General features: G+C 43.3%; 1 protein-coding gene across 1 annotated transcript in view; it reads right to left on the bottom strand.

Annotated features, from left to right (window-relative positions):
• Window positions 1-27,906, bottom strand: part of SYNE2 (spectrin repeat containing nuclear envelope protein 2) — a 232,829-nt gene that overhangs the window by 164,489 nt on the left and 40,434 nt on the right. The window contains exons 21-35 of the mRNA XM_065404096.1: window positions 26,361-26,495; window positions 26,065-26,220; window positions 24,446-24,663; window positions 24,090-24,165; window positions 22,799-22,917; window positions 21,781-21,904; window positions 19,451-19,608; window positions 18,004-18,151; window positions 16,080-16,687; window positions 11,580-11,759; window positions 10,385-10,535; window positions 6,883-7,041; window positions 6,020-6,181; window positions 2,750-2,851; window positions 381-581 (exon numbers count right to left, since the gene is read on the bottom strand). Of these exons, the coding sequence (XP_065260168.1) occupies window positions 381-581; window positions 2,750-2,851; window positions 6,020-6,181; window positions 6,883-7,041; window positions 10,385-10,535; window positions 11,580-11,759; window positions 16,080-16,687; window positions 18,004-18,151; window positions 19,451-19,608; window positions 21,781-21,904; window positions 22,799-22,917; window positions 24,090-24,165; window positions 24,446-24,663; window positions 26,065-26,220; window positions 26,361-26,495 (2,697 nt within the window). The remainder of the gene's footprint in view (window positions 1-380; window positions 582-2,749; window positions 2,852-6,019; window positions 6,182-6,882; window positions 7,042-10,384; window positions 10,536-11,579; window positions 11,760-16,079; window positions 16,688-18,003; window positions 18,152-19,450; window positions 19,609-21,780; window positions 21,905-22,798; window positions 22,918-24,089; window positions 24,166-24,445; window positions 24,664-26,064; window positions 26,221-26,360; window positions 26,496-27,906) is intronic.

The following is a 27,906-nucleotide window of genomic DNA, read 5'->3' as shown; positions in this document are numbered from 1 at the left end:
AGTTGGCTCTGTATCACCAGCTCCTAGCAAACGATACAGCTCTACGATATAGCCCAACATCCTGATGTGACCTAGCCCAATAGATGCACTGGGAATTGAATACCTTTTGGGGTGGTGCGTGGTTACCAAGCCCAACACAAACTACTATTTCAGGTAGCTAAAATGTATAATTAGCTAGCTATAGTAATACTCAAAGAAAGCAGGCCTTTCCTTCTTCTGGATAACTTTGGGAAATACTGGGAGTCAAGCTAAATTCTTTACTTCATTGTTCTACCAGCTTCAACCGTTTTAAAATACATGACAGAAACACATATGAAGAGCTGCCCGTGAAAGAAAAGGTTATCAAAATTACAGGAGATGCATAATTTGATATACAGTACCTCTAATTTCGTAAAGATCTCTAAAGTGTCAGAGGGAAATAAAGCTTTTAAAAGTGATTCTGTCATCCCAATCTGTGTCTTGGCAAGGTCAAGGTCCCCTTTTAGCTCTGCTGAATTGCCATTGAGTTCACTGGGTCTCATCTTATTCGGTAAGTGCTTTCTTATTAGCTCCATTTTGTTCTCAACAGATGACTTGATGACCTTAAAATTGGAAATGCACAAGCAGCATAAGAAGTTTTACTGGACTAGTTTCCTACAAAATGGGGCTCAAAAGAGTTTATTCCTTTTTATACCTAACCTTTCTACATTAATTGCATTTTCCTCCATTCTAAACTACTGTACTTTCTTTTTTTTTCTTATCTCTGATATTTAAGAAAAAAATCTAATCCTACACTGAGTGTTGCTACTGCTTTAAATGAGTAAAGTTTATTCTTCTGACTACATGAATACTCTCAGCTGAACATGGGCACTAGTCTCCTCTCCACTTCTGGGAACAACAAGAAGCCAAACTTCTCTGATCCATACACTGACATTCTGCCCTGTCCCAGGGATCCTGTAGGAGCATTGCCATCAGAGTGCTACATGGCTCCACTGCAGGCTTCCAAGGACACAGCAAGGAGGGGGTGGAGACAAAAGGGAGCAGAACAAGTCCCCATCAGCTTACAAGGCAACAGGATCACTCCATGGCATTCACAGCTGTTCTAGGCCCACAGAAATTGCCCCACAGAGTGGCTTACAATGGTCATGTCCTCACCCCAAAACACCATCCTTGAGAGCTTAGGCACACAAGAAGTTGAGTCTGAATTGCACAGGGGTTGTAAACCCCCTAGATAAACTCGCCACACTGATTCTGCTCATTTTTGGAAATTTGTGCCCATATGGGGAGAAGGCTTTGTCCTTAACCTAGGGAATTAATGCACCAATGCAAAAACATTTATATTCACTTACTACAGAATCTACAAGAAAAGAACACAGTAAATACAATAGACATGTTAAAAGTCCATTGTAAAGTAGCTTGTTGCCTGCCTGGAGTTCCCCTTGGTGCAAAGTGGCTCTGCAATGCCCTCTACTTGGAGCAGTGGCTAAGGGCCTGGTTCTCCTCCCCTGGAAATCAATGGGCATCCATCCATTAGCTATAAAGGAAGTTGGATCAGGCCCTAAATCAGGGGTGGGCAAACTTTTTGGCCCAAGAGCCACATCTGGGTGGGGAAATTGTATGCAGGGCCATAAATGTAGGGCTGGGGCAGGGGTTGGGGTGTGTGGGGTATGTGGGGGGGGCTCAGGACAAGGGGTTGATGTGCAGGAGGGGGCTCAGGGCAGGGGGTTGGGGTGCAGCAGGGGGTTCAGGGCAGGGAGTTGGGAGCTCAGGGCAGGGGGTTGGGGTGCAGGAGGGTTGCAGGGTACGGCAGGGGGCTCAAGGCAGGGGGTTGGGGTGCAGGAGAGGTGCGGGGTGCAGGAGGGGGCTCAGGGGGTTCAGGGCAGGGAGTTGGGGTGCAGGAGGGGGTGCGGAGTGTGGGAGGGGGCTCAGGGCAGGGGGTTGGGGTGCAGGAGGGGTGTGGGGTACAGCAGGGGGCTCAAGGCAGGGGGTTGGGGTGCAGGAGGGGTGTGGGGTATGGCAGGGGGCTCAAGGCAGGGGGTTGGGGTGCAGGAGGGGTTCAGGGTGCAGGCTCCGGCCCAGCGCCACTTACCTCAAGTGGCTCCGGGGTGGCAGCAGTGCGCAGTGCAGCTAAGGCAGGCTCCCTGACTGCCCTGGCCCCGCACCGCTCCTGGAAGTGGCCAGCATGTCCGGCAGTGGCTCCTGGGGGTGGGGTGGTGCAAGCGGCTCCGCCACGCACTGCCCTCATCTGTGGGTCACCCCCCCGAAGCTCCCATTGGCTGCGGTTCCCCATTCCCAGCCTATGGCAGCTGCGGGGGGCAGTGCCTGCAAGCAAGGGCAATGCACGGAGCCCTCTGCCCCTCCCCCCCCCCCCCCCAGGGGCCACAGGGACATGGTGCCGCGGGGCCGGGGCAGGCAGGGAGCCTGCCTTAGCCCCACTGCGCCATGGGACTGGCAATCCCACGGGCTGGATTGAAAGCCCTGACGGGCCGGATCTGGCCCGCAGCCCTCCCCTGCCCTAAATGCCACAGTTTGATCCCAGGACAGCAGAGGACAGACTGAGCCCTTAATGTTTAAAAATACTGGTTTGGTTCAGACAATTTACTTGAAAAAAGGGGCAAATTAAATGTTGATTCTAATATCCAACAGAAATATCTCCCTTGCCCCGCGGTCAAGGCAAACCAAAAGTAATGATTGTGGTGAACAGGGCACTAGTGGTTAGATTACAATTATCAAAAATGCTATCATGTTAACCATATAAGTCACCCCTTACCTGTAACTCCAATGGAGGCTCACTGTTATGAAGAAGATGCTCTATCTCAGCCACTTTTCGGTCAAATTCCTCTAAGCTTTGCTCTTGGACCTGTAAAGAAGTCTAAAGGGGCAGGGGGGGAACACCAATATACCTGTAACTACATAATTTTCTGTCAAATTTAATTTCCATTTTCCTGCTAGAGTACAATGATGATATTACTAATTCATTGAGCCTGTGCGCTAAATTCCCTTTCAGATTTCCATGGGAGTTGTGTGTGAAATGATTTCAGGACCAGTCACAAATACAATGTAATTACTTAGAATTTTTTGTACCAGCACTAAGAAAATCTAGCCCAGGAGTTAAAAATAACAATCTAGTGCAAATGAAAAACCTAAATTATTATTTTATTTTTTCCATAGCACAGTTGCTATTGTAGAAAAATAGTCTTAATTGTGTACTTAATTCTTGATTGTCAAGTCAAAACATACTCTAAAATACTCTCTGAAGACACAGACTAAATCAAGAATTATTACAATCCTGATAATATTTTAAGGGTAATTCTTTAGGTTGATTTGATGATTTCATAATGCTGTCTGCATCTATGCGGATTTGCAGGTATATAATAGCCCAATCCAACACCTACTGAAGGCTTGGGCATTGGATCAGTCTATCAAAATTTGATTGTCCAAGTTAAAATACCCTGGGTGAGCTTCAACTTCTGAAACAGGCGCTATGAGAAACATTCTACACGTCACATTCATGAATCCATGTGCCTTGTTCACTCAGGGCAAAATATTCCTTTTTATTCTCCTTTTCTACCTACTTAGCGAGTGACTCATTTCTGTCCACTCACCCATTCCAGTTTGCACAAAGAGGAGTTTCCAGTTTCATGCCAACAACATAAAGAACACAAGAAAGTTGAGCAATTTCTTTCACATAATTTATATGGAAACCATCTTTTAAATGGGCTGTAAAATACTTCACAATCTAGTTCCTGTCATGCTAAACTTTTTGGAAACATATAGACTTAAATGAGCTGTACTTAACTGCATTGCTATAATGGAGCTGTGATTAAGGATGATGGTTAATATTACATACTAAATATGTTGCAACAATTTTATTGCACAAACATTCACATAGAGATCTTTCATGGTAAAGGAAAAAATGGATAACTGGCCGAGATTCCCTGGGAACTTATACAAATCTTACACTTAATATAACTACGCTGGATCAGTTTTCCTTCCTTGCCTGATCTCTTTTGCACTGCTGAAGCGATGCATGGGTGATGGAAACTGATTTTATGTCCCCTGCAGAGGGTTTTTCCTCACATAAGGGAATCCACAGCTGGTATGAACTCCGCATAGTTCCTACACCAACCACCCCAACCCTAGTAAAGGAGGCATGCCAGCGGTGTGACCATAGCATACTGTGCTTCAACAGTTTCTAGGTGACAAAATGGCTCTTAGGGGACAGATGCCAGCTGGTGTACTTTAGAGCAGCTCTGAGGTATTCCAAGATAAACAATAAAAATATGAAAATAGCAATACATAGTGTGATGTTTTACTCCATATTCTTTATGAAAATATGCTTATGATATGAATATGATATAACTGAGATGTACTTTATGCAAGATGGGTCTTGTAAGGTATCATTGGAAAGGTTATCATTTACTGAATGTGATTATCCAATCCATATGTCTGTATCATTTCTGTATCTGAAGTTAGCAATATTGACTATGTATCTGTATTTCAACTATGCTACTTCGGGTGACGCCCACTGCGAACACTTCAGGTACAACAATGGAAAAGCCAGACAGGGCTCATGGCCCATCAGCGAGGACAATGGACTGTGAAAAGCTTGGCCTTCCTGTGGACGCTCTATAGTGCCACTGATTCATGGATGCTGTGATACTACAGAGTCAGGTGGTCTTGTCACCTGATACTAAACCTTACCTGGGACTTCTTGTAACTTTCCACTGGAAGGGAAGGGGGGGGGGGGAGTCAAGTCTGGGAAACAAAGGATTCCCGCCTTATGTAAATCCTATTTAAGGGTGGGGAGGAAGGCAAATGGGGCTCCTCCTCTCCATGGCTGTCTGCCCAAGAAGAAAGACTGCAAAAGCCACCTGAAGGGAAGGCAAGTGGGGAGTCCAGACTGAGACAGAGGTCCAGTCTGAAAAGGAATATAACTGGAACTCTGAACCACAGAAACTTTGCAACCTGTCTGCGACAATATCTAGGTTGAAAAATACTATTTGTAACCAATTTCTTTAGTGAAACTAGCTTAGTTTGCATGTTTGATTTCATTTGGTCAGTAATCTGCTTTGTTCTGTTTGTTACCCCTTTTACTACTTAAAATCTGCCTTTTATAGTTAATAAAGTTTGCTTTGTTTATTATTAAACCCATTTCTGTAATTTCTAACTGGGGGTGTGTGGGGAGGGAAGTTGTGCATACCTTCCTCCACACTGAGGGAGGAGGCAGATTTCATAATATATCTTTGGGTCTGCACTCCAAGGGAGGTGGACACCTGAGTGCTAGAGCAAGTCCCTTAAGCTGAGCCTTCCCAGAACTGATCTCAGTGTCTGTTTCGTTCTGCAGCTGGGGGTAGCGCAGCCTGTGTGTTGGAACAGGCTTGATAGCCTGACTCAGCAAGACAGGTAAAAAGGGTGCCCAAACTGTCATAACAGGCGGGCTCAGTGGTATCTCAGCACATCAGGTTGCATCTCAAGGGGTCCAACCTGTCACACATAGATTTAAATACGGCCATATACAGATATACACATATATATGTACACACACACACACACACACACACACACACACACGCACGCACACACACACACCCTTTATACCCTTATCCCTGTTTCTCTGACAGGTTCTATGTTTGGAGAACATTGTGGGTGCTCTTACACTATACATACTAATGCACTCAGGGCTTGTCTACACAAACATTTAGTTCTTGGCAAGCTGGGGTGTCTATCTACCCTGTACTAACCTGCTGCAAACTAACTGTCCCTGTGAACCCTGCTGACTTCCATTATTTGATTTAGCCCCATTTCAAAGAGGACTAAATCAAAGTGCATTAACAAACCATTACGTTTCCAAGATCTGCATCCTAGTGAGGTACACAATTAATTCAGTGAAATTGCAGAGAAAATTACAAATTTCGAGACTTTCTCTGTGTATCACTGATATTTATAACCAATATGTACCTTTATATCCTACAAATCCTTAACATGTTGGAATGAGTTTGTTGTATTTAATTGACTAACATTAACTCAGTCAAATTACCTTCAATTGTGTCACCTCCTCTTCAGTCAGCTGATGTTCTTCTATGCTCCTAAGTTGTGTATTTGCCCATGTGTCAGTCTTGCTGAATAAATTAAGAAGTTTGTCCCACAAAGCCAGAGCTCTTCCCAAATTATCACAATAGTTTTCAGTTTTTTCATTGATCTACCACAAGATTTATAATAAAAAACAAATTTTAGAAAACAAAGTAAGATTCTTAGCAGAAAGGCAATATGATAAAGACTAGATGAGATGGAACCACACAAACAACAAGGGAAGTAGGTGTAAAAAAATCTCATATGTCTTCATTGTGCACTGGTCACACAGAAGACATTTCAATCTCTTACTAAATATGGCTTTCAGCAATATCGTATCAAACACAATGGCTTGTCTCCAGTTTAAAAACAGGTTTAGCAGCATGACTTGCTAATCAAATTTTATCTACTCTCAATAAAGTACCATTTTATCTCAGCATCAATGCACTACTTAGACTGACACTTTCGAACATTTCAATTTCTTACCAGTTGCATAGGCACAGTAATCTTCCATATTGTTTCCAAAGTCTAAACCAACAGAAGTTACCATAAAAGCTTAAAAATCCAACCAGCAAAAGCAAATATTGCCTTTTTGTATGCCCCAGAATTGTCCATTGTAGGAGTGTGCCCATGACATATATAGTCTTATATATCACAAACAATGAGGTTGAAGACATAGTCTAAGCTTTGCTTTGATAAACACTTGACTTTATCTCTTAAGAGTCTTTGACATTCTGCATTTAATTTATTCTAAATATTACGCACAAGTCAGAATCAATTACTATAATGCATAACAGATAAGACCTCCCTGATAATTTACTTTTTACATACATCCAGCCATCTGTCCACAATAATGTCAGCCTCATTCTGAAAGGGAGGCTCCTCGAAGCTTCTCATTTTATTGATCTGGAAGTGGAGGTTTTTGCAGATCTGATTTATTTTGTCTACATCTTCAGAGCGATCATTAAATTCTTCTTTAACCGCTTCAATCTGTGAAAAAGAAAGAATGTATATTTGAAAGCATGTGTCCTGCATTTGGTCAAAACTCTTGTTTATCCACCAAATCTTTTTTTTGTTTGTTTGTTTGTTTTGTTAACTATCATGCTGTTCTTTTCAATTTAGAAACACAGCAGCATGACCCAAAATAATCCATTTTATCTAATACGGTGAGACTAAGAATCCATCCTCTGTCATTATATCCCAGTGTCTGTACTACTGATCTGAACATTCCACCTGTCACTCTAACTACATCATGATACAGACTGTAAATTGCTAAATCAGGAATAGGAATATTGGTTTACAAATAAGTTTCTGGCTTATGAGACCCAAACAATTTGCCTCAAACAAATTAATATCCACAGACATCAAAAGTGAATTACAGCCATATACTATTTCAGATGCCGAATGAAACAATATCTGTATAACAATAATCTGATTCACACCAAGCTCTGAGAGATATAATTTGTGATTCTGATTCTCAGTTTTATCACTGCTTGTTCCTAAAGTTAGGAATTGCCAAAATAAATTCACATTGGTTTAAATAGCATACTGCCATTCATTTAACTTTTTATTTAAATCCTAAAACAGTTTGTTAGTGTACGAATATAATATCAGTGCATATTTATAAACAATATTTAAAAATGAAGGAAATGAAATACTGACCTCTAGTGTTTGGCAGTTTGACATTAATGGATCTATCTTTTTTCTCCAGACAATGTTCTCTTAGGGTATGTCTACACTGCAATGTAATCCCATGGTTTGAACTCAGGCTCAAACCTAACCCCCCTTCCATTTACATACAAGGCTCGGACCCAGGACCCCACGAGATGGAGGTTCCGAGCCTGAGTCAAGCTAGATCCCAGAGTTCAAGCCCTATTGCTCTGCAATGTAGGTGCAGTCTCGTGCTCTGGGAGTCTGCCAAAAGAATCCCATAGGCCAACTTTCTTTGTCCTCTGGACAGTCTAATTTGAGGGACAGTCCAGTTTTCCCACACTGCACCACAAACAAAGAGCTAGAGCAGCCAAATTTGGGTGGATGCTAGGAAGTCTGGGATATGGGTGGTTGGACTCAGGCCCACATAATGCAATGTACATGAGAGCCCCAGTGTTCAACAATTCCTAACCTGAGGTTACAATGAGTAAAGACACTCAAGCCCTAGGTTAACAAACTCAGGGTCCAATAACTCGAGTTCTACTAACCCTGGGCTTACATTGCAGTGTAGACATATTAAAGACGCAGCCAGCCACTGAGAAAGAGGGAAGGTCTTGCAGCTCAGAATGAGAACAGAGCTTCTGTCCTACTATTTGATGGGAAAGTAACTGTAACAGCGCACTGGTACTTGAGTGCATACCCATGTCCTGGTGCATCTGTTACAGGCTCCTGCCCTTTAAAGCTGGAAGTTGTAGTCATAGGGCACATGATTATGAACAAGCATGTGACCTAGAGAAAACCAGACAGAAGGCTCGCCGCCTAGGCCTGGTGGATGGTCTGGTAGAGACTGGGGATCAGGCAAATCCCAGTGTGGGGTTGCTATGCAGTAGCAAGCCAGAGGGCTGAAAGATTACAGACCCCAGAGAGGGCTGTAAGAACTTGCTCCGAGAAGAGAGAAAGAACTAATCCAGAAGGGGTATAGAGGATGGAGTGCCTGAACCCCCTGCTGCCCACGGGGAGGAACTGCTTGTACTTATCGCATGAGTGTAATAAATCAGACCCCCCCAAGAGATGGGATGTTACCTGAACTACATAGGTTTGTGTGCCTAACAGGGGAAACTAAAGCACCGGACATGTGACCCAGTGGAGAAAGATAATTCTAGTATAGAAACAATAGCACCATGAAAATGTGAATTATTTGAGAGATTCTGAGGTTCGATGTCCCCTTAATCCTTTATCCAGTTACACCTATGAAGTCTCTGTAGGCAAGAAGTATGGTCCTATAGACCAAGCAGTAGGCAGGGATTCAGGAGACCTGGGTTCTATTCCCAGCTCTACCACTGGCCTGCTGGGTGACTTTGAGCAAATCACTTCACTGCTCTGTGCCTCAGTTTCCCCATGTGTAAAATGGGGATAACGCTGCTGACCTCCTTTGTAAAGCACTTAGAGATCTACTGATGAAAAGTGCTGTATAAGAGTTAGGCATTATTATTGCTCTATGCATGCAGTTAACATTTATGGTGCTGAAAGGCATGCACTGGCATTCAAAAAAGATATTTTTCAAAGTCTGTTGAACACCACAAGGACCACTTGGGAGTGACTACTTACTCCCTCTAAATCAGTCATAACCTTTGCAATGGTATCAGCTGATGCATACATTACTGTGAACACTTAACAGTTAGCAGACACCATATGTAATAGATGGTGGTTCCTGAGACTGAAGTTCTCATAGATGGGGTTTATCCTCCATACTGCGTGTAAGCCAGCAGGAGAAAGGGGAGAAATATGAAATCCTGGGTTCTGTTAATGCAAATGCCCTCCTCACCCCCACAATCAAATCTGGAGATGGCTGCAAGGACACCTTCCTCAGCTCCTGCCTCAGCAGCAACTTCAAAGTGCTGCCCACACAGCTATTTTTAGAGCATTAACCCAAGCTGAGAGGCTTGCTCCCGCGAGCTGTGTAGACACACCCTTAGAGGTACAGCCCAAAATCTCACCCAAGGTGTTCCAGGTATTCCTCTGAGCAAGGAAAGAAAACGATGATCTGAGTGATATGCAAGGGTTGTAATTTTGATCTTCTGTTAGAGAACAGTCACACCAGAAACTTCTCTGAAGCAAGAAGCCCAAAATTATTACATTTAATATTATGTTCATTGTATGTTGTCTACTGTGCTAAAAAGGGTTTGTCTTTACATATCTCAGCTATTTAAAATGTCCTCTTAGTAAATAACTAAACTTGCTTTGCTTGTGTATTTAGAAATTGTGCAATAAAAGCCTCTAATATCTAAAAATGGTGGAAAGTTGGGAGGATATTTTAAAATAGCATAGCTGAAATACCATTGACGTCACAGGGAGTTTTGTTATTGTCTTCAATGTGGTCAGTATTTCACCCTCTCTCTTTATTACATTTTTATTTAAAAAAAAACAACCCTCACACTTTTAAAGTGAGCTTAGTTTACTGTGCAAAGTTAGAAATGGGCCTAAAGCAAAAACCTGGTTCTGAACACCCACATACTCTGAAATAGCTTGGAGCCGAAACCAGAGCCAAGTCTCAACTTTGCAGCTCGATCCTACATCTATAATGGGCTGAACAACAGCCCACATCTGAACTCCCTCAAATTTTGGGAGGATCAGATCTGGATTTAAACTTTCCAGCTATGCCCTTTACCTCTACAGAACTCACCTTTGCTATCATCCTCTGCAGATTGTCTTTCCCCATGTAAGAAGTCTGCTGTGAAAGTACACTCTCTTGTTTCTGGATCATGCTTGTCAGACTATTTTTGCAGCTTTGATACTGCTTCAGGAGCTCCAACACCCTCACACACTGCTCCTGGCTATTAAAAAGCAGAATTATTTACTATACATGTATAAAGGAACAGCTTCAACCCCTCCTCTCTTCCACATGTAAAAGTGACATAATATTAATAACTTACATTTATATAAAAAGAACAGGAGTACTTGTGGCACCTTAGAGACTAACAAATTTATTAGAGCATAAGCTTTCGTGGGCTACAATCCACTTCTTCGGATGCATAGTGGGTTGTAGCCCACGAAAGCTTATGCTCTAATAAATTTGTTAGTCTCTAAGGTGCCACAAGTACTCCTGTTCTTTTTACGGATACAGACTAACACGGCTGCTACTCTGAAACCTTACATTTATATTGCACCTTTCATTATGAAGGATCATTTCACCCACCAGTGGGATGAAACCCAACAGCTATTCAACCACATACAGCAAAATTTCACCACAGTTTAGGGCAAGAAATTAAAAATATCACCTCCAACTGAAATTGTAGGAGGAACTCAGTACACAAAATGTAATTACGCAAACTGAAATTTGAGCAGGCCATTGCGATTAATTTACAGTAACTGCCACAGGACCTTTAGGGTGGCATTTTCAAAGCTGCCTTGTGGATTTGGATGTGGCATCTAAATCCTGTAGGCAGCTTTGAAATACCACCCTTACTGTTTAGGATCTCAGTCTGGTATCTCATCTAAATGTTCAGACCTTCTGTGGTGCAATGCCCCTTTCCTCATACTGGAGCACTAGTTAAATAGAGACTTTGAGGGAAGTGTCATCTCTTGACTCACCATCACTTCCATCAGGAGCTAGGTGTTTCTTAAGAGTTCCCTCATCCAAGTACTCACCATGTTCCATACTTAGCTTGATATATAATAGGGTTACAGGATTGCAATAATAATATATGTTTTTAAAATGTGAATTTTTGCCTAGTTCTAGTACTACAACAGCAATGTTTTCTTTTTTTTCTAAGTATATTATTTCAAGTATCTCTGTTTAAGGCCCTTTTTCCATTTGATTTTATAAGAGATGTTATTACTCATATGACCTGCTTAAAATTTTCATTCTTTCTCCTTACCATTCAGCAAGTGACAGTTTTGTATCCTCCCACAACCTTTCTGTAACTGTGCACTGTTCATCTGCTTCTTCTCCTTTTGTCTCTTCAATCTGTAGAAACTTGTTAGCAATTTCTCGTATGGATTTCATTTCAATAGCATAGCAACCCAATTCCTGTTCCAATTCAGTTAATGATTTTATCCTTTATTAGAAAAGAAATAAAATATAGCCCTATATTAAAACAGATCAGAGATGTTTTTTTTCCAAATGTAAGTATGAGGTTTCTTTGAAAGTTTATCATGAATGGCATACATTGACTAACCTAACATTAAATGGGAAAGAACCTTATTAATGCAGAGTTAAGGTTGCCCAGTGATAGCTCCTACCCTTCCAGAATGTCAAGTTCAGCATTAACTCAAACTTCTGAAAAGCAGGAAATACAGAGTTAAGATAAATGCCTATGCAACCTTAACTCTGCCCCACTGGAGCTGGCAATAGCCACTGGGGATTATCTGCATGCACTCCAGTTACATTCCCTCTGTTAGGTGTAGTTGTATTGGAGGGTAGAAGAATAAGTTGGAGTAGGTTGGAGAAGCTGTGATTTGATTTGAGAACTGAGTCTGAGTCCCCCCCATATTTGTTATCAAAGGAAAAAGGTGCATGTGGACCTTGATGTGCCAGTCTACATCATTTCAATACAGAATCACATAGGTTGTCTCAGTAGCAGGGCACTGGGGCTTCTTGCTGTGGGTAATGTCAGTAGCGAGGTGGAATATGAAAGCAGTCTGTGGATTTAACCATGGGTAAGGGACAGTATAGGTTTAGGTATATTCTGTGTTGGTAAGTCTGTCGAGGGCAGGTGTAGGCTCAGTGTTTGAGCCTAGGGCAAATACATTACAGTGAAAGTACATTACTTTGTCCATTACAGTGAAAAGGGCAGAGTGTGAGTGTGGTGTGTTGTGGGGCATGGCTCAAAGAGGGCAAAGTTAAGGTTGTGGGGTTGTTTACCTTAACTCTGCAGTTTCTGGTTTTCAGATGTGTGAATTACGCTGAACTCCACATTCTGAAGGGCAAGAGCTATCACCAGGCAGCCTTAACTGTGCATCAGAACAGTTTTTTGCCATTTAATTTCCTACTTTTTTTAAAGAGAAAGATAAATGTTTGTTGGTAGGAGTGATCATTTAGATAGTTGTAGGTCTCACCTACGTGTACAGTTGATGTTTGCTACTGTGGGTAGGAAATAACCAAAAGACCTAGCTTTTATATAGTGCTTTCCCTCAGCAAAATTCAACAAACTTTTCATCATTACCTTCATTTTACAGACAGGAAACCAAGACGCAGAGAGTAAAGTAACTTGCCCAAGTCACTCAACGGGCCAGTGGCAAAGCTACGAATAGTCCTGTCTCTCCAGGAGGCCACACAATTGCTATGTGATTCTTCAGTGCTCCTCCCACTCCTGTACATTTTGTTATAGTGGAATGGGGATAATGGTCGTGCTTTGAGATGTTAGCCATATGTAGTTACTAACAGGGCTGGTGGGAGAAATCTCACCCATGGGCTATGTCCCAAAACTTGAACAATTTTATTATATGGTTGTTACAGTAACTTTAAGCATGTGAGAGAAGACTGGTGTGTCTCTCTCCTTCTGCACACCCCCAGAATACAAGAAGGGGTTAGGGAGTGGGGCTAACACACCCCCAGAAAGGCAAGACCCCTCCAGAACCTGGCTCAAATGAGAGGAGGCAAAGAAGGGGAGGTCAGACTCCAATAAATGCGCAGGAGCCCCCAGATCCTGGCACACACATGGCGGGCATGGAGTGGGGTTCAGACACCAACAGTGGGGGTCGAGACTCCCAGATCACATAGAATGGGTAGGGAGAGGGGCTCAGACCCCCCAGAAAAGCAAACCCACATCTCATCACCTGGATCACATGGATGGAGTGAGGGGGTGAGGGTTAGACCCCCATAGATGGGCAGGGACCCTCAGATTCTGGCACACACATGGGGACAGAGAGTGGGGCTCAGATATCACTGGAGAGCAAAGAATCCCAGATCCCAGCTCACATGCGGAGGGTGGGGGGCAGGGAGAGGGGCTCAGATCCCCCACAGGGCCACTGGGCCCCCAGATCCTGGCACACACATAGGGGGCAAGGGGTTAAGACACCCCTGGGGGGCAGGAATCCCCAGCTCCCAAAGGGGGGGCAGGAGAGGAGCTCAGACACCCCTGGAAAAGCAAGCCTGGCTCACATGAGGAGAGCAGGGATGGGGGCCCAACCCCCACAGATAGGCAGGGGTCCCAGATACTGGCCCACTCACAGGGGGCAGAGAGTGGGGCTCAGACAGGGACCCCCAGATTCCAGCTCACATGGGGGAGTAGGAAGAGGGGCTCAGACTCCCCCCACCCCGATTCTGATGCACACATATAGCAGGGGAGAATCTCGGGCTGACAGGCAGGCCTGCCACTATTGTCCCCCAGGTCCTCTGCCACTCAACCCATGTCCCCTTCCCAGTGTCGCTCCCCTTCCCTTCACCTGAGCCCCCCAACCCCTCTCACCATCCATACCACCCATCCTCATTTATCCCTATCCACTTGATGCTGCTCCAACCCCCTATTGCCCCTATTTCCCCCTCTCTTCCACCCCTAAAATGCTCCTCCCCTGTCAGCAATCATTTGCATATCTAAATTTAAAAAAAAAAAGTTACTTTGATTACATTCCCCCACCCTCCAGCAGTGACAGATTTCAGCAATAGCCTCCCAACCTTTTCCATATTTCAGCCCAAGGGTGGGACTCCAACTGATGCTAGCTAGGTGGGTCAGGTTCAAAGGACTACTACTCATCCCTTGAGGTCTGCAGCTAGTGTGAAACTTTGCAGGCTAACAATCCCGGTAATTCCTCTGTCCCCGCATGCTCAGTATCATCAATTTGACACAAGAATTAGTGCAGGATGCTTGTGACAAGCCAAACTGGAGAAGCAAAATCTTTTTTGAAATAACCTTTTAATTTGATTTCCCCCCAAAGGGCGGGTGGCTGGCATGCCCTCTCTTGGGGTGACCCTTGAGCACTGGACACCCTTGTGTGATGATCAGAGCCCTTGTTTGATCTGTCTGTGACCCAAAATAGCTTTGCAAGAATCTGTCAACTTTAAAAAAAGATGTTTTTTCCGGGAGCTGTATCTCAGGACCCCCTTGGTGAAATGGCCCCAAATTTGGGTCACTAGCAGAACCCTGTGAAGAACTGGTGCTAGTCCATTGGAGACCCTAAACAGGAATATTTTGGGCACCTCCCCCACAACACATACTAGTAATAGGGGGCCCCTCTGACCCATTCGGGGTGCTAAGCAGTTGCTTAGGGTAGGTCTACATGCACCTCATTGCAGTGGCACAGCTGTACCGATACAGCTGCACCACTGCAGCACATCTGGTGAAGACACTCTATGGCGACGGAAGAGAGCTCTCCCAACAGCATAAAAAAACCCACCTCTGCAAGTGGCATAACTTATGTCGGTGTAACATATGTCGCTCGGGGGGTGGAATATTCACATCCCTGAGCGACCTAAGTTTTCCCAACGTAGGCTGTAGCGGAGACATAGACCCAGTCTGCTTATGCCTAGCGCCGGTGACCCCTGAGGCACTCCAAATTTCAAGGCAATCCAAGTAACTCTGTAGATTTCAGAACATTTAGAAAAGACGAGCTTTAAACAGAAAGCTGGCCTTAACTTTAATTGTAGAAGGGTCAGATCCTCAGCTGGTGTAATCTGGCTCAGTTCTTCAGTGGAGCTGTAACAATTTACACCATCTGAGGATCTCATCCAAAATTTCACAGGCCAATAGGTTCTATATTAATGTAGCTAATTACAGTGCCTTCAACTACTGAGTGTCACTCTGGCCAATTTAAAATCTCAGTTCAGGTGCCCTATTCAATTAAAAGCGTGGCAATGTATGGATTTCATGAATAAAGCAATGGATATAAATTAGTATTGATCAAAATGTATCAAATCCCTGTGTGATACATGGTGAATGAATTTTCCTGAAGGGGAGCAGAGACCCACCTCAAATATATAAATGCCATAAGTTAACAGGAGGAGATGCGGATCATTTTAGAAAAATTCTCAGTTTGCCGTATGTGATATGCACTGACTTTTGACACACAAAGTTTCTACAATGTATGTATCACCATTTAGCAATATATTGTATAACTTTACTTGGCAGCATTTGTAAACTACAACCTCACTGCTACCAGAGGTGGTCATTATAGCTAATGATTCAACCCTCCCAACTCCCTCAAGCAAACAAAGTGTAGTAGCATGGGGTTAAAGAAGCAATATCATGGAGAAGTCTTTTTAAACAAAGCCGTCCCTGATCCAACATGACAATCAGTTGACTTCAATGGGACTACGCTGATGCTTAAAGTCACACACAAGTTTATGTGCTTTGCTGGATTGGAGCCATAGAGACCAGACCAACAGAACTTATTGAAATTATTAAGTAAGGATCTAAAAAAGCTCCAGTAAACACACTCACCTTTGTTGAACAGCAGGAATTGTTGGGTCCTTCAAGCCTATTTTATTAATCTTATCGTGTAGATCTTGAATATTTTTTAAGAGTTCATTATTTCTTGTGGAAAAAATCTCCTGTAACTCATTTTCTTGGATGAGCTCCTGCTTACTTAGATGGGCAAAAGCCTTGTTTGCCTTTTCAGATAAAGCCGCAATGAGTTTTTCACAGCAAGTCTTTCCCCCACATTCAGCATCTTCCAAGCAGATATCAACCATCTGCAAGCGCTCATCCAAACATTTAGCCTTTTCTTTCATCAGAGAAACTTCTTCCTGCACGGCTTCTTTTGATGTGTTTCCTTGCACCACAGGTTTGTCAGAAATTGAAGAGTCCGTTGCATGCTCAATAGAAAGTTTAACTCTTCTCAATGAGGCCAAAAAAGCTTCCAGTTCTTTGAGGACCGTTTCGCTGACCTGCATTTTATGATTCATGTCTTCAAACTGCCTCTTATATTTAAGCATAATCTCGCGTGCTGCTTGCAAATCTATTAGGTTAAATTCATCTCCTCTTGAGCTGTCTAGGTTTTCCAGTTGTTTGCATAATTCAATCTCATTTACTATACAGCTCTGGACGTTCTGAAATTGAGAGAACCACAGCACGGTTAGCAAAGTGAAAGAGAAATTGTATCTCATATTCCAAGCAAAACATATAGCTGGAAAAAAAATGAGCCCTAGGCCCAGCCAATCAGCTAAAAAAAGCTGTAATGGCGATCGGCTCCCGGTTGCACTGCGTGCTCTGCAGGTGAGTCCCTCCCGACCCACACAGGGGGAGAGGGAAAGAGCAGCGATTGACAGGGGGAAGGGGAAAGAGGAGTGAACAGGGGTGGGACCTCAGGAGGAATGGGTGGGGCAGGGGCAGGGCCTCAGGGAAAGAGGCAGGAGTGGGGCCTGGGGGGACAAGGTGGGGCAGGGGCAGGGCCTCAGGGGAAAGGGGCAGGGGAGGTTCTGACACTCCTGCTGGAGTGTCCAGTTTTTATATATTACAAAGTTGGCAGCCCTACGCGGGGAGTCTTATACTTTCTCTAAAAATAAAATGCGGGTGTGCTGAGAAATCCCGCTGCAGAGTCTGTTACTTGGTTACAGTATCATGCACTCCCTGAAGAACAAAACAGTAAACCAAAGGGTCCACAGCTTTGGTGGACCTCTGGGGGCATGCAGCAGCTACCTCAAGAGCTTGAGACAACTGGAGTCAGTTTCAGAGCCTAGGCAACTGGACTGTATGGTCCCCACTGCCAAGAAGGAGGTCAGACATAGGGTCTGCACCCAGAGTGTATGCCCAGAAGTCCAGTGCCAGAGAGACAGTATCTAAACTCTGCTCAGCTTTAGCAAGCAGAGGCCTTGTGGGACCCAACATACTGCAGCCTGGTGAGTGTCCAGCAGGGGGAACTTCTCAGGGTTGTAATAATAGTCTACTGAAATATTCTGCAATCTGAATTACACCACATAGTAGGTTGACTCTAAGAATCTTTAGGGAGCTGGTTTTGGATGGTAAGATCCACAGAAAAGGCTACTGATCATGCTTGCAGCAGCAGGAGCTTCCTCAACTCAGAAAACCTGATACTAAACAGCTAGATTGGGACCAATGCCATTTTGGATGAGAAAAAGACAATTATGAACAAGGACTATTTGTGACTCCATTTTGAATGGGTACCATTGGTGTACACTTGGGTATGACTGTTGTATAGCAATGTTATTCAGAAAGAAGCAGGCAGCATGCTGTTAAAGGTCAGAAGGGTCAAAAAAACCTCAGGCTACTGGAAGCTATTCCCAAATCCCTGAGTGAGAAGTCCCATGCAGTTATCCAGCTCTTGCATGTACAAATGCCTATTTTTGCAGTTTCACCTTGTACTCACATTTGAAAACTGAGATGTGGCCTCTGTGTTTTTCCTTACCTTCAGTTCTCCATAAATGAGATCAATATTTGTCAGAGTAAATTGCTGAATGTCCTTTCTGTGGAGTTGCTCGTCTGAGTCACATAGAAGAATGAATTCATTTTCTATTGGCGAAACAACTTCCAAAGCAATCTTTAAAGACTTCATTCTAGAAGAAAGGTAAATAAACATGAACAAAAGAAGCTGGCAAGAAAAGATCCTGCACATATTTCAGGGCAAAAAGCACAATTTTACTGTAAACCAAAAATTAGCTATTAGACTTTGGGAGCAATTCACTGATGTCAACAGAAGTTTTACCACAGACTTAAATAGGAGCAGGCCCAATTCCAAAGATTTTAACTTGAAGGTTGAAAAAAACTGTACTAGAAAACTTGGGGATACTGTAAAGTGGTCTTATAAAGTGGAAGTATTTTTTCACACAACGCACAACCTGTGGAACTCCTTGCCAGAGGACGTTGTGAAGGCCAAATCTATAACAGGGTTCAAAAAACAACTAGGTAAGTTCATGGAGGATAGGTCCATCAATGGCTATTAGCCAGGATGGACAGGGATGGTGTCCCTAGCCTCTGTTTGCCAGAACCTGGGAATGGGTGACAGGGAATGGATCACTTGGTGATTACCTGTTCTGTTCATTCCCTGTGGGGCACCTGGCATTGGCCACTGTCAGAAAACAGGATACTGGGCTAGATGGACCTTTGGTCTGACGCAGTATGGCCATTCTTATGTTCTTATAAAATATAGATTTGTTTATTATGGTTTTTAGTGTAAGTATCTCTAATTGCCTATGGTATATTATATGAAGCATATATAGCAGGGGTTCTCAAACTTCATTGCACCGCAACCCCCCTTCTGACAATAAAGTTACTACATGACCCCTGGGGGTGGGGGTCGGAGCCCGAGCCCTGCCACCCTGGGTGAGGGGAAAGGGGGCCCCAGATCAAGCCCTGCTGCTCCAGGTGAGGGGGCTGCAGCCCGAGCCCCATTGCCCAAGGTGGAGGTGGAGCTTAGGCTTCAGCCCTGGGTCCCAGCAAGTCTAATGCTGGCCCTAGCGAACCCATTAAAATGGGGTTATGACCCACTTTGGTAGGGTGACCAGACAGCAGATGTGAAAAATCGGGATGGGGGTGGGGGGCAATGGGAGCCTATATGAGAAAAAGACCCAAAAATCTGGACTGTCCCTATAAAATCGGGACATCTGGTCACCCTACACTTTGGGGTCCCGACCCACAGTTTGAGAACCGTTAATATATAGCATATGATACTCCATAAAAATACATTAAGATCATGTTAAATTTGTGTGTTTAAATTGGAAAATGCCAGGGTTCGAGCAGAACATACAATCCTAACTATGCCTTACAATGCAAAATATATACTATACAATACATTCTTTAATTGTATGATGACATACTATTTCTCAAATAACACAAAGTACAATTATATTTTATACCTGGCATTTAGAATAATCTGAAGTTCACTCCACTCTCTGTTGAGTCTGTTTTGTGTTTCAGAAATAACAGGCTTCCCCGTGTCATCCATAAGATTTTCTAACTTAGATGCAATAATTTCAAACTGTGTCCAACAAGAATTAGCTTTACTCTCTATGACCTAAAAGAAGATACATATATTTAATTAATTCAAAAGGCATCATTATTGTGCAAACAGACTGGTCAATTTTGAAAATTACCTTTAGAGGAGTTATTATAGAAATTGTGAATTTTCCATGTCAGGTGCCTCAGGCTTTTTTGTTGTTTGTTTGTTTTTTGTTTTTTACGTTTCAGCCATTTTTCAGAACAAGATTAGGGAAAAAATTACATCGTTCTACCCATGTTTACAAAAATTCTTACACCCATTTCACTGAGAAGCTCCAGTGCCGCCATGCTTTGTAGCAAGGATTTGAAATTTTACAGGAGGGTCAGATGTGTCTTTTACCATCCCTTTGAAAATTCACCCAAATTTGGCCAATTTATAATCCTTTGAACTAGCTTGGTTTTCACATATTCAGTAGAGACTTGTTGGAGTTCAGCACCTAAATTCTCCGAAGATTTTGTCTGCAGTGAGTATGTTTCACACCCTCACAGCTCCTAGATGTGATTGGACTGTGCATGTGCCATGCTCAGAGAGTGACTGAAAATGCTCCAGCCCAGGATGCAGGGGCTGAATAGAATTTTCCCTGCAACTGTTCCTCCTGGTTGCCAGGGGCAAGTGTGGCGCCAAGTGGAACTGAGAGCAAGGAAACTCTCCTGTGCTCTTAGTGGCCCCATTTTAGGGCCCAGGCATCAGAGAGGAAGAGTAATATTGCTCCTGGGGGAATTCTGCACTACTGTGTGCGCACATAATTAATGAGCCACACATATTTTTAATTTTTTTGCACAGAAAAAAGCTTCTGCTCAAATGTTGCTGCAGTTCTGCCTTTTGCCCACCAGAGGGCGCTGTGGTGCTAGCACAGAGCAGCAGCTCCCAGCCAGCTAGGGAAAAGAAAGAGCCTGCCTTTTTTGCAGCGCCTGTCAGGCCAGGTCAGGAGACAGGGGCTACAGGGAGACAGACAGCGTGGGCTGTTGCGGGGGGCTCATAAGGGCTAGTGGGTGAGAGCAGACTGGGGCTGGGGCTGAATGGGAGTGGAGGCACAGGGCCACAGGGGGAAGGGAGGTGCAGGGCCACATGGTGATGGGGGAGGGAGTGCAGAGCTACATAGGGACAGGGGGTGGCTGAATGAGAGCACAGACACACGTGGGGAAAGGAGGCGGGGGTACAGGGACACACAGGGACGGGGGAGGGGCTGCAGGGCCACATGATGTGGGGGAGTGGATGTCTGAGTGGGGGTGGAGGGACACATGGGGACAGGAGCAGATGTGCCTCACTGAATGGGAGAAGCTAGGGGTCAGCCAGGGTCTGCATGGGGGAAGCTCCCTAACAATCCCTCCCTGGCCCACCCCAAAAAACCTGTTCCATACTTTTCCCACCCATACCCAACAACCCTCAAAGTTCACACCCAGGCTCCTTCTCAGCAATTTACTTCCCTCTCCCTCAGCTCCTTCATTACCCCTGACTCCCCCAAGCCTTTGCACTGCTTCTGAGGGGCACAGGAAATACGGTTTTGTATTGTAGTTTAAATGAATTATTACTCAGAGTTCTGTATTAATATGCCTAGTAAAGAATCTATTTGTCAAAAAACATTTCCTGAATCTTTTTTGTTGTCTGTATTGTTACAGACATACTTGCTGACAGGTATTTTGAAATAAATGACCAAAAATAATTCAAGCTGGTGTGATTATATTGTGTTATTTTGACAAATAAAATATGCAGAATTTTGAAATATTGTGCACAGAATTTTTTAATTTTTTGTTGCAGAGTTCCCCCAGGAGTATAATATGGAGGAGCAGTTGACTTTGCAACTTCAATGTTCTTTTAACATAGTTTTTTGTGTGTAGTAAATTTAGAGCATAACAAAATAATGTTTATAATAATTGTTTACAAACAATTCAGATCCTCTCAAACAACAATAGTGGTGGAGTAATTTTGCACACAATGGTACAAACTCTCCTCTCAGCTACACCGGCACAACTCCACTGCTGTGTAAGGCCTCAATCTCGCAAAGAGCTGAGCCTTCCTATGACTGCTGAATGTCCTCAACTCCCACTGAAGCCAGCAGCTTCATTACCCCTCAGCTCAGTACCTTGAAAGAGAGGGCCTCAAAAGAGAGTAATTTAACCCCCTCTTCCTAACATATCATATAAATTGTAGACAAGCAACATATTCTTCAAAATGATTGAAATTCACCTGTAGATCTAGCAGCTTATTATGAAGGCATGACGTGTCTTTTATTTCATCAGTAAAAGGAGACTCTACTTCATCTCTGATTCTTTGTAAATGAAGTTCGAGATTACTCCTCTGGGTATCAAAGCTAGGAAAAGAGGCAATAGTTCTTAGACAGTATCAACTTTACATGAATAGAAGACAGGAAAGGAAAAATAATTGGGGTTAGAACGTAAGAACATAAGAATGGCCGTACAGGGTCAGACCAAAGGTCCATCCAGCCCAGTATCCTGTCTACCAAAAGTGACCAATGCCAGGTGCCCCAGAGGGAGTGAACCTAACAGGCAATGATCAAGTGATCTCTCTCCTGCCATCCATCTCCACCCTCTGACAAACAGAGGCTAGGGACACCATTCCTTACCCATCCTGGCTAATAGCCATTAATGGACTTAACCACCATGAATTTATCCAGTTCTCTTTGTGACTTGATGAACAATTACTTTAATTGCCATTACTTTATTGGCAATTAAAGTAAGTTCAGCAATTTGCTCATGTAATTGGTTTTTTTATCTAAATTCCAAATTTTACATGAATAAGCATTTGTCTTTAAAATGGAGTAATTGCTCACCTAGCCACCTGATTTGTGTGTGTAAATGTCTAATTTCAAGCTCAAACATGGGTCTTTTGTGTGTAAAAACAATGCATTTCTGGAAATTTGACCCAGAATGTTTGGCTTCATCATATTCAGGCACATACACCCCCCCCAAAAGCAAAGCTTCCTCTAACTAAGGAAGAGAGAAAAGCAAAAAAATCACTAAATCCACTAGTTTCCTTGTTATAGAGATCTAATTTACATTTAGATACTACTGTGAGTGACTGTATAGTAAGCTAAATAGATAGTTAAACAAAATTTAGAAGAATAAGTAGAGAACAGAATTCAGCATAGCAAAAATAGTCCAGATATACGAAATTTCCTATTTACTTGTAACTTTTTAGTACAGTATTATCTCTCAGTGTGCGTATTTTGCCATTTAAAAATTACCTCTCTAATAAAGTCTCTATGGGCAAATCACTGTCTTTCTCAAACTTTTTCGTACAGCTTTCACCATTCTGTTGTTTCACGTCTGATTCCAAAATTACATCTGAAACTGGTCCTGATGCCTAATCAAATGTAAAAATCAGTTATGTTGATAACTGCATTACCTTATATCTATGCATTCAACAAAGATCAGAAGACATAAATACACTGCAGAAAGAAACAATCACTTCTTCATGCAAAACACACCCAATTTCTGAGAGAAGCAGCTCAGTTTATGAACATAAGATTCACTTAAACTAGATTATTAAGTAAAATTATAAAATTATGAAATACACCTCTTTCCATGGACTATACACATGACACTTGAGCCATCAGCAAAGCAGCGGATTCCATCACTATACAATGGACAGTATTTGTAGCACAGCATGAGAGAGCTTCCTCATCACAGTAGTGCATACTGCAACCTCAGCTACCTTAACAGACGTTTCGTCTATATCCTCAGCCATTGGTGCTAATACAATGGAGACTCAAGATGAACTCTTTGTGTAGGTTACCAGCATGTTTTTGGATGTCTTGCTGATGAATACTGTGCTGCCTATGTACATCTCGGGTCACATGAATTGTCGTCCTCTTGGACCACACTCTAAACAAGACCTCTTCCTCTATGGCATTCCACTCACGGTAAACAGTTGTATCCCTCTATATTAGCAATTGTTTAATAAAGCTATACATATTCTTTTATTTTAATATTTCCTTAGAAGTGAACCCCTGCAGCATTTTTCATCTCTATATCCCCTCCTATTTTTGTTCACATCTTTTGGCTACTGAGGGGCCCAAAACTGAATGTAGTATTCTAAGTGTGTTTCCTCCAGTGCTAGAGGCTGAAATTCACCCCGTCAAGAAGGGCAATATAAGGACTTGAGTCCTATTTTGAGAACTTAAGTGGGCCTTGAGCTGGCCCTTTTCACAGGAATGACTTCCACTCAGAGAGAGGAACTAGACTGTAAGTTCTCTGGGGCAGAGACTTTCTTTTCAATAAGAATTTGTACATTGTGACGGGACCTGAGCTTTGACTGGAGTGCTTGAGTCCCACTGTGATATAGACAGACATAATAATTGCTCTCCATTTGCCCGTGATCCACTCTAGATAAACCAATATTTGCTAATGGTATGTCTTTAGCCATCTGTCTTGGATGGGTTAGACACAACAAATCCTGCATCTTGGCAGGGGGGCAGAGTAGATGATCCTTGCAGTCCCTTCTAACCCGATGAGTCTATGATCTGAATTCCATACCTCCTGAGTTGAAAGTATATCAACTGATTGGGAAGATGTTTTCTTTTCTCCATTCTCAGGAGCAAGTATAGAGCCCCTAAGGTTTAAAAGAAATTTCAGCTTAATAATAACAGCAACAACTAGTGAATAGAAAGAAAAAACATTGCAATCATGCAGTATATATCAAAAGACAAAAACAAACCCTGCAACTCTGCCAAAGATTAATCTAACATGACATAGACTAGTTCATTAAAATATTTTAAAAGAACAATTACACGAGAAAATATACTCCAGGTTACAATCCTGCAACAACAGGAGGATGCTCTAGATGTCTCAGTTTTATGGAGCTAGGATACATTGTCCCGCAAAATACTCACCCTTGTTTAGATGCCTGGCCACCGCCAACATGGGACAGCAGAGTTACGTAAGCATCTGCCGCACATTTTTGAAGTTCTTCTTGCTTTTGTTCACACTCTGCAATTAGTGTCTTTGTTTCCAGGTGAGTTTCTTCTGCAGTCAGTCTTTCACACATTGCTTTAAGAACTTGTAGGCAGCTGTTTAGTTCCCCCAGGCTGCCTTCAGGAGAAAAAAAAGCCTAAATGAAGAAACAAGCACATGATAAATTATAACAATGTGGTTATTTTCATACATTGTTATATTTAGTGTTCTTTTGTCATGTAAATGCACTTTCAACTGAGGCTCTCAAACCACTTTGAAAACATAAATTAACTCTCACAAAATCCCTCTGACGCAGGCAAGTGTTAGCCCCAATTTTACACCTGAGTAAAGGCACAAAAGGGTTAAAGACCAGATTTTTAAAGGTATTCAAGCACTTAAACCCCACTGAAATTAATAGAAGTTAGGTGCCTAAATATTTTTTAAAATCTGGGCCGAAATGATTACCTGATCATATTCTAACCAGAGCCAAGAACAGAAACCAGGAGTCCTGACTTGCAGTCCCCAGCTCTAACCAACAGACCAATACTTCCTCACTTAATATCTTTGCAATGTGAAATTTTCCCTGTCTTACATGGGTCTTTTCTTCTTTATTCCAATTTTAGCTACCAATTCTGCTCCCACTGAAGTCAATAGCAAATCTCCCATTGACTTCAGTGACAGCTGGACTGAGACATTTTCCCAAAATATTCTCCATCACTCTCTCTCCTCTGTAAGAAGCAACTACAATGAAAGAAATGACACTCTACTCTCTTGGCCAATATGAGAGGAATAGAATGCATCTGGTATACATGCTTGTTTCTCTTTATGCTTTTATATACAGTGTGTGCTGGTTTTCCTCACATAAAAACACCTTGGGTGAAATCCTGACCCAGTTAAGGTTAATGGCAAAACTCATATTGACTTTACCGAGGCCAGGAGTTCACACCTAGAATCCCTGTAAGAAATAAATATGGGCAGATCTTGGGGAATACAGTGATGGCTAGGTTCACCTAAGGTGAAAAGAAAATTAAAGAAGAGATGACTGAGAAAGAGACATGAGTAAAAATGTTAAATGTAAACCAAAGTTTATTACACACTGTGTGAAATTTACCCCTTGGCAGAGGACTAGCACAGGCCTATGAACCATAAAGCACCACTTAAAGTCATGTGACTAGTTTGTGTGCAACACAAACAAGGAGTTAAACGGAGGCTTCCGTACAACCATTATTAGTAGAGTCAGCTCTATGGATGGGACCTTAGCCATGCAACTACTACATTGAATGGGCGCTACAGTGCACATCAAGTTTGTTTTTTCAATTATTACATTTTGAGTAATTAAGGATTAAAAATAAAACCAGCTGTAAGAGATGATTATAAAGTAAGGTATAAACTGAAAAAATGTAGCATTCTACTGGCAAGGAGGTGACTCTTTGAAAGCCTGCTTAGTGCAGTGAAGGAACAGTCTGAAGTTAGAAAGAAAATTAAATGATAAAATGCAGAAGGATATACAATACAGTCACCAAGCAGAGAAGTTGAGGATAGCGTTTTTATACAGTACCTCGTGTTCTTTTATAAGTCCCTTGGTTTTACCCATGCTAAGGAGTTTCTTCTCTTTATTTATTTGCTTACTGAGTTTTGAAAAAGTTGCATTAAATTTCCCTATTTCAATTTCCATTATGAACTGAATACATGATATGATTTCACGATGAACTGCCTGCAAAGTACAGAAAGCACTGTCTCAGTGTGATGGTCATGGGGTGACAATGGGCTACAAAGCAAATACAAAAATTTGTTTTTCAAGAGACCAGGTCTGATAAGAAAAAGCAACTCATTCTCTTATGTATATTTTCTCACCTCCCATCTTTCACGAACATCTTTGCATCTTTCCTCCACTGCTAACTTTTCATGAGCTGGTGAAATATTTTTCAATTGGTCAGCTGCATTCAAAAAATTTTCAAGAATTCCTGTGTCCAAAATGCTAAAAGCTTCCTGAAAAAAACAAAACAGAATTGATCTTCGCTTATGTATATCGTAAAACAATTTCATTATCATATCAAAACTATACAATAATGAATGACAAGGTCCTTATTATTGGGCTGCAATGGCAAAAGGCCAGATTGTCCCAGGCCCTTGTGTGGATGCATAGGTGGGCCAGAGTACAATTGCACTTCTGCACTTTCTGTGTCTGAAAATGAGCCAAGGACAACTGCAGCCCCTGCGCTTGGGAAAGTGCAGGTACAGCTCCCACAACACCTCTCACCAGAACATTTTGTACCAAGGGGGAATGGACAAAGTGGATCAGTGGCTATTCTCCCTCCTTATGCCCAGACAATGGGGCACACCTCCTGTATGTGACAGGAAGCAAGGGAGGGGTCTGTGACTTTGTGACGGGGCGCCTGGCCCGCACTGGCCTTGAGGGGGTTAAAACCAGCCTAGGGAGGCTGAGCAACAGCCAGTCAAAGGAGGGGCTGCAGGGGAAACAGCCAATTAGGGCGGGGTGTGCAGACAGTTAGGGCGGCAGATGGACTAGCCAATCAGGGCCCAGTCGGCCCATATAAAAGGAAGCTGCAGACCAGAGGGAGTTAGTCTGCTGCAAGGAGCCCTAGGGAGAAGACTGGCTTCCTAGAGGGTTACAGCGGGATCAGCACCTGGGGAAGGGCAGGTGCTAGCAGGAACCGGGGGAGCTAGGGAGAGCTCCTGGTGGGCTGCCAGGACTTACAGGCTCAAGGCCCTGAGAAGAGGGAAAAGGAGCTGCAGCCAGAGGCAGGAGCAGAAGGAACTGACACTGCGGGGAAGTGGCCCAGGGAATAGAGACAGTGAGCTGGAAGGAAGAGGCAGCAGGAAGCTGCTGTTTACAGGGTCCCTGAGCCGGGGCCCAGAGTAGTGGGCAGGCCTGGGTGCTCCCCCCACCCCAACTAGCTGTTGAAGGAGTGGCCTGGCTGGGGACTGCCAAGTTGCTGTGAGGAGTGGCTGGACTCTCGATGGGGGAGTCCGGCGGGGGGCGGAACCGGATGGTGACACAGCCAGAGGGCTGTGCCACGAAGCAGACACCGAGAGAAAGGAGCCGTAATGGGTCTGCAGGCGGAGGCGAGGACGGGAGAGCCATCACCACCCGAGGGCATACCTGCTGGGACTGAGCTAATTCCCAAAATGCCCAGCAGGAGGCGCCCCGTGACAGAATCCCTATGAGCATTCCCAGTGCTGGTTCTGCACTGCTTTTCAGCCCAAGGCAGTCCTAAACTGTGCAATTTAGGCCAAGTTTTTCAAAAGTGACTAATGCTTTTGGGTGCCCAACTTAAGACACTTTAAAGGGGTCTGGATTTTCCGAGGGTGGGTACTCAGCACTTCCTGAGAATCAGGCCTCTTTAAGGAGTCACAAGTTAGGCACCCAAAAAACTGA

This window comes from Emys orbicularis, chromosome 4 (genome assembly GCF_028017835.1).
Source record: "Emys orbicularis isolate rEmyOrb1 chromosome 4, rEmyOrb1.hap1, whole genome shotgun sequence".
Taxonomy (NCBI): Eukaryota; Metazoa; Chordata; order Testudines; family Emydidae; genus Emys; species Emys orbicularis.
The sequence above is the reverse complement of the archived record's forward strand: the minus strand, read 5'-3'. Positions and strand labels throughout refer to the sequence as shown.